General features: G+C 35.7%; 2 protein-coding genes across 2 annotated transcripts; both read left to right on the top strand.

Annotated features, from left to right (window-relative positions):
* Positions 1-10: 10 nt before the first annotated feature.
* On the top strand, positions 11-2,603 carry LOC137708088 (palmitoyl-monogalactosyldiacylglycerol delta-7 desaturase, chloroplastic). Its single transcript, XM_068447079.2, has 5 exons — positions 11-610; positions 854-994; positions 1,453-1,593; positions 1,702-1,808; positions 2,165-2,603. The coding sequence occupies exons 1-5, from the start codon at positions 11-13 to the stop codon at positions 2,358-2,360; spliced, it is 1,185 nt and encodes a 394-aa protein (XP_068303180.2). The 3' UTR covers positions 2,361-2,603.
* A 5,148-nt stretch (positions 2,604-7,751) lies between these two features.
* Positions 7,752-9,425, top strand: HP6 (histidine phosphotransfer protein 6). The gene is made up of 5 exons (XM_068447081.2): positions 7,752-7,939; positions 8,061-8,191; positions 8,312-8,455; positions 8,706-8,778; positions 8,885-9,425. The coding sequence occupies exons 1-5, from the start codon at positions 7,871-7,873 to the stop codon at positions 8,939-8,941; spliced, it is 474 nt and encodes a 157-aa protein (XP_068303182.1). The 5' UTR covers positions 7,752-7,870; the 3' UTR covers positions 8,942-9,425.
* Positions 9,426-10,129: the final 704 nt, after the last annotated feature.

Below are 10,129 nucleotides of genomic sequence, written 5' to 3'. Positions count from 1 at the left end.
TTCCTCTTCCATGGATTTGATCACATCACCACAGTCCAATCCCAAAACCCACCATTGTTTTCATCTCCGCCGCACGTTTCTCCGGCCGGGAAGACCGGTTTTGGGTCTAAGGCCATTGCCCCAGAGCTCCAAGCTCCTCACTTTTGATCATTGCAACTCAAAACAATCACAACCCAATAAGTTTTTAACAAGCACAAAGCTTTTCAGCCTTTTTCTTACCAATTCTAATAGAAAAGCATCAGCATTAAGCACCAATGCAGCATTGTCTGAAGCCTTGGAACCAGAACTAACAGAGACAGGAGAGTACAAGTTTAAGAGAATTCTACTTTCTGATGTGATTGTGAAGAAGCCGAAGAATGTGTTTATGGGGAGAAAGTGGATTCCAATGGACGTGGCCACAGCTGGTGTGGTGGCGGCAATGCATTTGCTTAGCCTTTTTGCACCTTTTCAATTCAATTGGGGAGCTTTTTGGGTGGCAGTGGCACTTTATGTTGTGACTGGTCTATTTGGAATCACTCTTTCTTTTCATAGGAATCTCTCGCACAAGAGTTTCAAGCTCCCCAAGTTTCTTGAGTACTTATTTGCTTATTGTGGATCCCAAGCACTTCAGGTGAGGATTTCAAATTTGAATTTGGTTGTGTTTCAAAACACTTTCGGTGGTCACTTTTTTTCTACCATTCACAGTTTGACATGATTGCACAATTAACCCTGAACAATTTTTTTTCTATATGTGTCAAACTATTATTAGCAGAAAAGTTGAATTTTTGGAATGCCTACCTCCAAATATTTTAACCTATTTTTAATGATATTTTTTTTTTTTGTGTTCGATTGATTGTGTTTTTTGGGTTTGAAGGGGAGCCCAATTGATTGGGTGAGTGTGCACAGGTACCACCACCAGTTCTGTGATTCTGAGAAAGACCCACATAGCCCAATCGAAGGTTTCTGGTACAGTCACATGAGTTGGCTCTTTGATACCAAATCTGTGAATGAAAGGGTATGAATTTCTTTTTCCTTTAGTTCTACATGGGCTTTTTAGCTAAAATTATCTCTAAAATTGGAATAACTCTTTACTTTGGTCTTTGACACTAAGAATCAATAGAAGTGGTTTTTGAGTTTGTCCACCATAAATCATTTTGATCATTTCATAAAAAATCTATCAATATCCTCGTTAAGTTGAGGGGTTGGTTTGACAAAAATACTTTTGTAAAGGTAGTCACACGACAATTTAACGAGAATATTGACTGATTTTCCCGAAAAGGACCAAAATGGTTTACGATGAATAAACTCATGGCCACTTCTATCGATTTTCTTTGTCAATGACTAAAATGAGGAGTTAAGTGAAATTCAGGACTATTGTGGCTAAAAAGGTCTTTTGCATACAGATCAAAACTAATTCATTGTTTTTTTTTCCTTCTAAAGAAAATATATATTTTATGCTTTTAACATTTGCAGTGTGGGGGATCAAATAATGCTGGGGATCTAGAGAAGCAGCCCTTCTATCAGCTCCTGCATAAAACTTACATTGCTCACCCTATTGCTCTTGGACTTGTACTATATGCAATGGGAGGATTCCCATTCCTTGTGTGGGGAATGGTAAGATGAATTGAGGGCCTTTCATTATTTGCTCTTGAACTCCTACTAAATGCAGTGGGAGGATTCCCATTTCTTGGACATAAACGTGCTTCAATTTTAATATTGCAGGGTGTGAGGACTATATGGGTATACCACATTACTTGGCTTGTTAACTCAGCTTGCCACGTTTGGGGAAACAGAGCATGGAATACCGGTGACTTGTCTAGGAACAATTGGTACTACTATTTCTCCACAACCCCATCATCTAGAGAAAATAATTGGGTGGAACTTCCGTGTCATGTAACAAATTGAGTGCTAGACACCATTCAGTTGAAGCATCACGTTTATTCTAATATTTTATAAAAGTTATAGAACGTGTTAAGTTTTAACCAGACAATGTCTGATACCCAATGTGCGTCACATGGTAAGGAAGTTCCCACCAAGTTTTTCTCTAGTAGTTCCTTTACATTTCTCAACCTAAATTGGTTAGAAACTTGTGTATGACAATGTGGGCTGGGTTAAAGCATTATTGGGCTGATTGCCTTGTTCAGTTTTAGCTGGAAAATTCTGAAGGAAATGTGGATTTGTTCAGGTGGGTGGCAATACTAGCGTTTGGAGAGGGTTGGCACAACAATCACCATGCATTTGAGTACTCGGCTAGGCATGGCCTGAAATGGTGGCAGCTTGACATGACATGGTATGTTGTAAGATTTCTCCAAGCTATTGGATTGGCAACTGATGTGAAGCTACCAACTGAGGCCCACAAACAAAGGATGGCTTTGAGCTAAAGAAAGCTTTGACCACGTTATAACCATGCTTCAAATGGTGTGCTTTTGGTTATAACCATGCACATAGAGTTATTACTCACCCGAATTTCATGTAAAACATGGTGTTTTTACTGCCTCTCAAAATACAAGATGGCGTTTTGAGTGTTCTTTTTTCTCCTATGATCAAAGGGGCTTTGAGTATTGAGTTGTCTTTTTCCTAGAGACTTGTGTTGGTTAAGTAAACTCCATGTATGATACATACAACTATACTTCAAGAACATGTTATATATGTTTGAGGACTATACTGTTAAAGAGAATTAAGTTTCATTTTTGTTTCTAGAAATCTTAGATTTTTGTTTTGTCGAAGATAACTTTTTAGAGTGGGAGTGTAGAATTTTCTAAATAGCCCTAAACACAAGTCATGTGCAAGAAACACCACTTATTTTGGATGGAAAACCTAATGGTTTAGGATGAAATGACAAATTAATGTTTTCAAAAAGTTGATATGACAATTCGCTTAAAATTTTTATTCATATGACAAATTGATAAAAGTGTATAAGTTCAGATGATATTTTAAAAATGTTCCCTACTTTTTATATTTAACTGATACATACATTGAAGTCTTTTTGTCTATATTTTCTTGTCATTTGTCACAACTTTGGGTAGTAATATATGACAATAATAGGACTAAATGGATTGAAATTTTTTACTATCTCGAGCAATGAGTTTCCAACTCTACTGTAGTATAAAAATGTCCCCTAATGATCACATTCCATTGCTTTCTGATGGAGTGCATGGGTGCTCTTTACACACTAGGTTATATGTTGCTTCGTATTAACTTTAGGGACTAATCTCTACAGAATTAGGAATCTTTGTACCATAATTTGGAACTTCAAAGCTGCAAGTGTGAAAAGTTTTAGTAGTAGGACAAAAAAGAAGAATGTGTCTTGAATGGATAAAACTCAGAGTGAATAAGCACGGGAGCTCAAGAAGCATGGTTATGATTTAGGAAGTCTAGGTATAGTTTTGCATTTTATATATGCAAAAGTACCTCATGTTTTCATGGAGCATCAAAATAATTGCCATAAAAAGTACTTCTATAAAGAAACATTTTTTGTTCCTAACGCACATGATTTAGGCACTTGTTTATTAATTATTGATTTGAATACTGAAATTTATGTATTAGTAATTTGTAGTGATGTAACAACATCAAACAATCCTCTTGATTTAGGCATAATTTGACGTAAGCATTGGTTATTTTGTCGCTCATACTCATTAGAAATAAGAAAGAAATTAATTAAGTACAACTAAAGAAACTCACCCAATCCAACCTGCTTAAGAATGGTTTGGGTGAGTTAGTTTGCCTATTTTCTTAGATGGAAATGGGTCTGAACAATTCCAACCTGAGCATGTTGGGTCGGCCAATGGGTTGAAATCCAACTAGACCAACCCACTCGATGCCTCCCATTTTTTTTTATGAACAAACGATATTATCTACACAAGAGGTGGTTGGGTAGTGGACTAAGCCTCACAATGGGCGAGCTATAATAATGTTGTTCAAATTCGTTTTTGGCGAGAATCGAACCTAAAATTTTTCATTTACAAGTGAAAAAAATACCACTAGAGTCCTAGATCGTAGTACTAAGTGGTTTTCTTATTGAATTCTATTTGTATTACTTGTAACAAAAGGAAAAATCATTGTATTAAATGAGAAATTTTTCATTGTAACCAGAACACGAGGGGTATATCACGTGTTTTTATATAAGTGGTGGGAAATTTTATTTTTTAAGTTATTAACTTTTTAACACACATATCCCAGCATTTGTATAATGACACGTGGTGTACTAACCCGTGTATCGGTCACATTAAAAAATTTCTCGTATTAAACAATACTGAGAAGAGTTTGCTTACGTCAAGGCATGCTTTTTATGTGAGCATGCAAGTCGAGGTAGTTATTAGCAAATTAATTAAGTAACATGCTTCACATATAAAAATAAGTTTTACTATACTTAAACCCATCACATAGGCTAGGATGGTTCGTGCGCACTTTGTACTACTGTTAAAGTAAAAAATATGTCTTCCATTTCCTGAGACACATATGCCACATAAAGTAATGTTATCACTGCATGTTTAAGCAATTTTTTTATTAAAAAAAAAAATTAGTAGATGACTTCATTACAGTTGAAATTAGCAAGACTTACTTAGGCTTTTCAGCTTATCCGTGGTCACTATCATATGATTCACCAACGTCAGAATTTGAGTCCACTACATACCGTGTGGCATATGGGCCTAAAATTTGACTCCAACCACTGAGCTACACCGTGGTGGTTGCATTTTCAAGCATTTCGGTTTGATAATTCTTTCATTGAATGAATAAAGCTATTGTGTTAAGGTAACTTTGATCGGAACCAATTAGCTTTTTAGGAGAGACTTTTCATAACATAGTCCGGTATATTAAATGTAATAATACAATTGGTTCTAAACTGAATTTTTTTTTCTTCAATAAATTGTATGAGGACATTTGAGGTACCAGATTGTGTTTCAGAAACACTAAAAAAACTTCGCTCTTTAGAATGCACAATGGAAGAAAAGGGGTGAACAATGAACATAGATGGCTTTGCTGCAATTTTCTGTTACTTGGTTACTCATTTGTTTCAAAATTTTAATTTAGTTTTAGTTCACAAACTCTCTTTCATTCAATCAATTTAGTAATTACTTAGGCAGCAATTCATGCCGGAGCAGCAGAAGAGAGGCCACCTCTTCTCAGCTGGAAACAAAAAATTTGAGTTGCTACAAACGTTACAACCTGAAATTTGAGAGTTTATTTAATTTCTTTACATAAAAAGGTATCAACACTCCAAAAACATCATGATAAACTTCTCGTAACAATTTTCCTGGTGCAATACAGGTTTCGAAAGAAAAAAAAATTTTGAAGTTCATGAAATTATACTTAGGGCGGGATCCAAAATTTTGAAATTAAAATAGCCACCATATATAACATTAATTATTACTAAACTTTTGCAGTCATTATGTATATATGGGTCCCAAAAAAAAAAAAAAAAAAAAAGAGCCATCATTTAAACCTTTTTGATCCAAAATTTGCTACAAAGTTTTGTAATTCATTACTCATTAGTAGCTAATGAAGAGAAGAGAAATGGGAAAGGGCAACAACTTCAAGGTTGAACGTCACCACTCTACTAAGCCAAATCATATTAGTCCCATATAGAAAATGAGTGCTTCTCTTTTCTCTTTTTCTCAAACAATAAGAAATTAAGAATAAATTGAAATGATGGCCTATAAAATTGTGTGCTTGTTTTTGTTGAAATGTTAACCTGACTGAGCAGGGTCCAATGCCCATCACGCCCTTTTGAAAAGTCCCTTCATATTCATATGCTTATGTGAGACCCTTTTTTTACATAACGGGTATTCAAGTAATACACTACATATAATATAAGTGAACGATGTGATATATGTTTTCATATTTTTCTACTTATTTTATGCCACGTTAAATATCTGTTTAAATACCGGACATTATAACATGTTTCTCCTCATCCTCATCCTGTAACGAACCCCTTCTCTTCGTACATACACTTACACATAGATTACACAATGAAAATCCATTTTGTGACGTGACCACCTAGGTCAGTGTTTGTCACCACCGTGATGTCCAGGTGTGTTTGCTCTGCGAGCCTTGTTTATCGGGGGTGCGAGAAAGATAGCTCTTTCTCAGATCCCAGTTTCCCAGAACCAAAAGTGTCTGCTTCTTTCGTTCTTTGCAGAGCAGCAGCAGGCTTCAATTCTCTGCAACTGAGTGAGCCAAAAAAGAAAGTAACAACAACCAGCCAACATTTTCTCAAGAAAGTGACAAAGAAAAAGTAGGGAAAAAAGTGAAGCAAAACCATAAAATATGTTGAAAATTCTAAAGTGCATTGTAGGTTCATTCAAATGATATGGTTTAGTTTCTTCTCTTTCTTGTTTGAGTAAACTGTGGGGGTGTGTGTGCGTGGGGAATATTGGAGTGAGTGACTGACAAGTAACCGGGTGCAGGCAGTTGTCGGGTGAAAATGAGGCTTCACCGCCGCACCAACCTGCCATAACAGACAGCACGCGAGCTCACTGGCAACGGGGACAGCAGGTCACCACCTCCCTCACCTCACTTTTTCACTCATTCATCAGTCACTCAATCTTAATTTATTTTATCAAAGCTTTTTTTTATTAACACTCGATATTTTGTTGATTATATTTCATATAATAATTTAATACTAAATTGCTCATAAAATGGTTATTTAAGCCCTAAAATGTTCTAAAAATTAAAAAGAAGATTCGAAATACACCCCAAGTTCTTTCTTTGAGTCATGCCTAAAATTTATTTCTACGCTCTCACATAAGCAATATGATTATTTTTCCAGAAAAGAATGAAAAGGTTTTCCGTAAAAGTTTGCAAACTCAATGTGAAACTCCATCACTTCAATATATATACATACAACTGCAAGACTTGAACCCTTTTGCCCTTGAGTTAGTTTGGGTGAGGCTTGTGTCCTTTTGTCTTTACTTTAATGAAAACCCATTTCGACTAAAGGAAATATTGAAGAATTATATAGGTTACTGATATGAAAATTGAAAAAAAAAAAAACTGGTGAAAACAAGTTTGTGAAGATGAATACGCGGGTTTGATGTGGGGTGTATGTGAAGAGTTTAGGGTGTGAGGGTAGCTTGAGAAAGAATGTAGGGTGTATTAAGATTTTTTTTTTTTTAATTTAAAAAATAGATGTGGGGTGTTTTTAGTACGTAGGGTGTAATCAATAAAATATGGGTGCCAATCAAACAACCCTTTATCAAATGAGTAATGATATTCATACCATGTTTTGTACCAGATTTTCATACCACCTTAGGTGGCATTTGATGTGGACAGCCACATCATTTGAATTAATCAGATTTTTAAATTTAGTTCATTATTTAATAAACTAATAAGTAAGAAAAACGAGTTAATTAAATGATGATTGTGGTATACGATGAGTCTTTCTCCTTCATTTTCTTGGGTTTTGCAAATTTTTCAAATGATATGGCGGTTCATATCAAATGTCATCTAAGGTGGTATAAAAACGTGGTATAAAAATATAGTATGAACAACATTACTCTTATCAAATATTAGGGTTGGGATGTTGAGAGCTGAGGCCTGTGGTGTATAGGCTGGTCCGGTTGATACCCCACATTCGCCTCGGTATGTTACACAATGCATGCTCGAGTTTTAGGGTTTGAAAATTAATTTATATTAAAACAACTTTATTTAATTAATTTAGGCAAACAGTGGGGTCCAATTCAATCGGTACATTGCTTTGAATCCCAGGTGGCCTTCCCGCTTCTATATATAGAACAATTGAAAGAGCAGAAGCACAACAAAATTATAAACACAGAACCTAAATCCTAGAGGTGCTGGTGTGAAGAAAGTAAAACCTCTCACTATTAATATTATCAAATTCTTGTTTTGTGGGTGAACCAAGTGTTTAGCCAAGACGGGTCTGCCAGTGTGGATGTTGGGGTTGGGTGTCGATCAGTTGCGAGCAGACATGAATCGTTTGCTCGCGATGCTCTTTCACCAGGTAACTGCTGATAAAATAACTTGTTTTATTTTATTGTTCTTCATTGCTATTGAAGATTAATGTTTATGAACGCAGTTAATTGTTGTTTATCGGTATTTTGTTGTTGTTGTTAAATGTATAGGGAGTATTGGATGAGCAATTCTTGCAGCTTCAACAACTCCAGGACGAGAGCTCCCCAAACTTTGTTTCTGAAGTTGTCAACATATATTTTCATGAGTCCGAGAAACTGTTGAGAAATCTCAGAGGATTGTTGTGAGTCTCTCTCTCTCTCTCTCTCTCTCTCACTGAGCGATTTGATTGATTAATTTTTGGTTGTCGGTTTGGTGGTTGGTGAAACATTGAACTGAACTGAAATGAACATGTAAACAACAGGATGGATAGGGAGTTCTCGGACTACAAGAAAATGGGAACACATTTGAATCAGTTTATGGGAAGCAGCTCAAGCATTGGTGCCAAGAGAATCAGAAACGTCTGCGTCGCTTTTCGCGCTGCTTCTGAACACAATAACCGTGCTGGGTCAGTCAGTTACTCTCTTCCTCATTTTTCTCTCCTCAGTAGTCGCGCGTTCACATATTTCATTTATTCTTCAATAAATCACCGTCTCAACTCTCAACCGTCTTATAATTTCTCTAATAAACGTGGGCCTTATTTGTATTGGACTCATTTTATGAAACGGTACAAATAATAGTACTCGTTATTTTCTCGCTATATTATGTTCCACATTCTGGAAAAGAAACATGAATCGTATTGCCTATGCATTATTCAGGTGCTTGAGAGCCTTAGAGCTGCTGGAACACGAATATTGCTACCTTAAGAACAAGCTACATGAATTATTCCAGGTAATTATAGTTAAACCTACCACCTAATTAACTTCTCCTTTAACATTGATGATACCGTATCTATCTGGAGCCAAACCATTGATTATTCTTCTGTATGGCACTGCAGATACAGCAGCAACGAGTATTGGCAGCTGGGGTTAGGTACCCAATGCAAAACAATTAAAGAAATGTGTGTTCTTTGTGTACGGCTACCTTGTTAGTGTTTCAAAGTTTTACTCAAAACCAAGCTAATTTGACCCACTGCGACTGTACCAGTTGGGAGTAGCTAGTTGTGCATTTGAGAAGAAGAAAACTAGACATCGAGAAAATGCTGTGATTTTATTTCACTGTTAATCGATCCACCTGCCTTCTACAAACCTGCCTTTGTAGAGGAGAACAACTTATATGGAATGGTTCACCGCCATGTGGTGTTTAGATCCAAAGGTACATTGTGATCATGTGGAGGAAAACTTGTACATGAAATGTATCAATGGATAAGGAACGTTATATGACGGGGAACTCATTTCATGTAAGTTCTTCTCCCCAACTAATCGTAACTTTAAATGAAAATGAATTCTACTTATGATTCCATGCGTATGCATGGCTAGTTGTTCTGAGTCTCATAAATCAAATAAATGAAAATGAATTATAGATTAAACCTCTCTGAATATTGACTCTCCACCAACTAGTTCCTCGTCTTTGAAGTAATTAATGCTCAACAGCTAGTTCCTTGTTTTTGAAGTAATTTTTGAATGCTCAAAGGCATTTTCAGATAATCAACGACGTTTCTGACTGCACTTTGTAAAAAAACATTTTTGAAACATAAAAGCATTTGTTAGTGCTTTTTTAAGAAAACACTTGAAAGTGATTCTAACAAAGACACTCATAAGCAAAGTGTTTTTTACAAAAATGTTTTCAAATGGTTTAATCAAGTAATTTTTTTTTTCCAAGTATTAAGAAGGATAATATCCAAAGGTACATTGTGATCATGTGGAGGAAAACTTGTACATGAAATGTATCAATGGATAAGGAACGTTATATGACGGGGAACTCATTTCATGTAAGTTCTTCTCCCCAACTAATCGTAACTTTAAATGAAAATGAATTCTACTTATGATTCCATGCGTATGCATGGCTAGTTGTTCTGAGTCTCATAAATCAAATAAATGAAAATGAATTATAGATTAAACCTCTCTGAATATTGACTCTCCACCAACTAGTTCCTCGTCTTTGAAGTAATTAATGCTCAACAGCTAGTTCCTTGTTTTTGAAGTAATTTTTGAATGCTCAAAGGCATTTTCAGATAATCAACGACGTCTCTGACTGCACTTTGTAAAAAAACATTTTTGAAACATAAAAGCATTTGTTAGTG

Source organism: Pyrus communis, chromosome 17 (genome assembly GCF_041283825.1).
Source record: "Pyrus communis isolate YQ-2024b chromosome 17, ASM4128382v1, whole genome shotgun sequence".
Taxonomy (NCBI): Eukaryota; Viridiplantae; Streptophyta; class Magnoliopsida; order Rosales; family Rosaceae; genus Pyrus; species Pyrus communis.
The sequence above is the reverse complement of the archived record's forward strand: the minus strand, read 5'-3'. Positions and strand labels throughout refer to the sequence as shown.